General features: G+C 30.9%; 1 protein-coding gene across 6 annotated transcripts in view; it reads left to right on the top strand.

Annotated features, from left to right (window-relative positions):
• Ankrd30a (ankyrin repeat domain 30A) overlaps window positions 1-1,250 on the top strand; it is a 91,844-nt gene that overhangs the window by 79,928 nt on the left and 10,666 nt on the right. For all 6 annotated transcript variants that reach the window (XM_013508375.1, XM_013508378.1, XM_013508376.1 and 3 more), the window contains one exon: window positions 527-817. In XM_013508375.1, the coding sequence (XP_013363829.1) occupies window positions 527-817 (291 nt within the window). The remainder of the gene's footprint in view (window positions 1-526; window positions 818-1,250) is intronic.

Genomic DNA, 1,250 nt, shown 5'->3' on the forward strand with positions numbered 1-1,250 from the left:
CTGTGCCGCTGAGCTAAATCCCCAGCCTGACTTTGAAGATAACAATAATACAACAACCATTGTTGATTTCCTATCATCTTGTTTTGAAATTTTATATTGTTTTAAAAGTTTTTGTGTTGTTTCGTTTTTGTCTTTGTTATTTTGTTTTTGTTCTTTTCTCTTTAAAATAAAATTTTAAAAAAGTTATGAGGTGGATATGGGGGTAGGGTAAGAACTGTACTACTAAGAGGTGACTCAGAGTCATTTTAAGTGCAGAAATGAGTAATCCTAGAAAAATAAAAAGTCCAAGATCCAATGCATATGTTTTGTGACAAAGATAATGAGTGTAAAGAATGTATTTCTGTGACTCCTGCTGGTTTTAACTGTGTTGATTTTCTGAGTAATTCAAGGGAGCATCTTCTAAGAATCTAGTGTGGATCATATTTTATTACAGCTGAATTTATGTCAGAAATTTTTATTTGTTTTGTGTTAGACTGTTCTCAGCCCCCTTCCTTCATTACCAATCTGTGTTATTTTATTCATGCAGATTGATAATCTTGCAGCAAAACTGGAAACTACATCTTCTAAATGTCTACATCTGGATAAAAATAATCAATTTCTCCACCAGGAGTTATTATCTCTGAAAAATATACAAAAGAAATGTGAAACACTAGAGAAGAATAAAAGAAAGCTGGAACAAGAAGTAGTAAACCTCAAAAGATACATAGAAGAAAATGTGGTAGAACATGGCCAACTACAACAGTATAAGCAGGAGATTGAAGAAAGAGCAAGACAAGATTTAGTGGAAAAATTAAAACAAGTCAATTTATTTTTACAGGTTAATTTATTTATCTTTAATGTACTTAAACCATTTCATTGGAAATTATATTTTGGATGTTTACATTGTATACATTTCTTCTGCTTCCCTTATAACTTTTGTCTTTTAGTTCCTTTCTAGAAGGAAGATGACATCTTGTGTCTTCCATTAAATATTTCTGTTTCATTATAACTAAATTGATCTTTCAGAATAATGATATTTACTTGAGAATGATTTGATTTTTAAGACTAATGGACATAAAACTGTTAAGAGCAAAATAAAACTTATGGTGCAGCAATTATACAATACTCTTGAATTGTTGTTACCTTGTCCAGTTTTTAAATTTTTGAATTGTTTATATTCTTTGATCAGATTACATGAGTAATAAGAGTGATTCAGAGCTAAAGTTGGAACTCAGTGGTGGGGTGCTCGTCTAGCACTGGCTTGGATCCTA

Source organism: Chinchilla lanigera, unplaced genomic scaffold (assembly GCF_000276665.1).
Source record: "Chinchilla lanigera isolate Chin_1 unplaced genomic scaffold, ChiLan1.0 scaffold00145, whole genome shotgun sequence".
In the NCBI taxonomy this organism is placed as follows: Eukaryota; Metazoa; Chordata; class Mammalia; order Rodentia; family Chinchillidae; genus Chinchilla; species Chinchilla lanigera.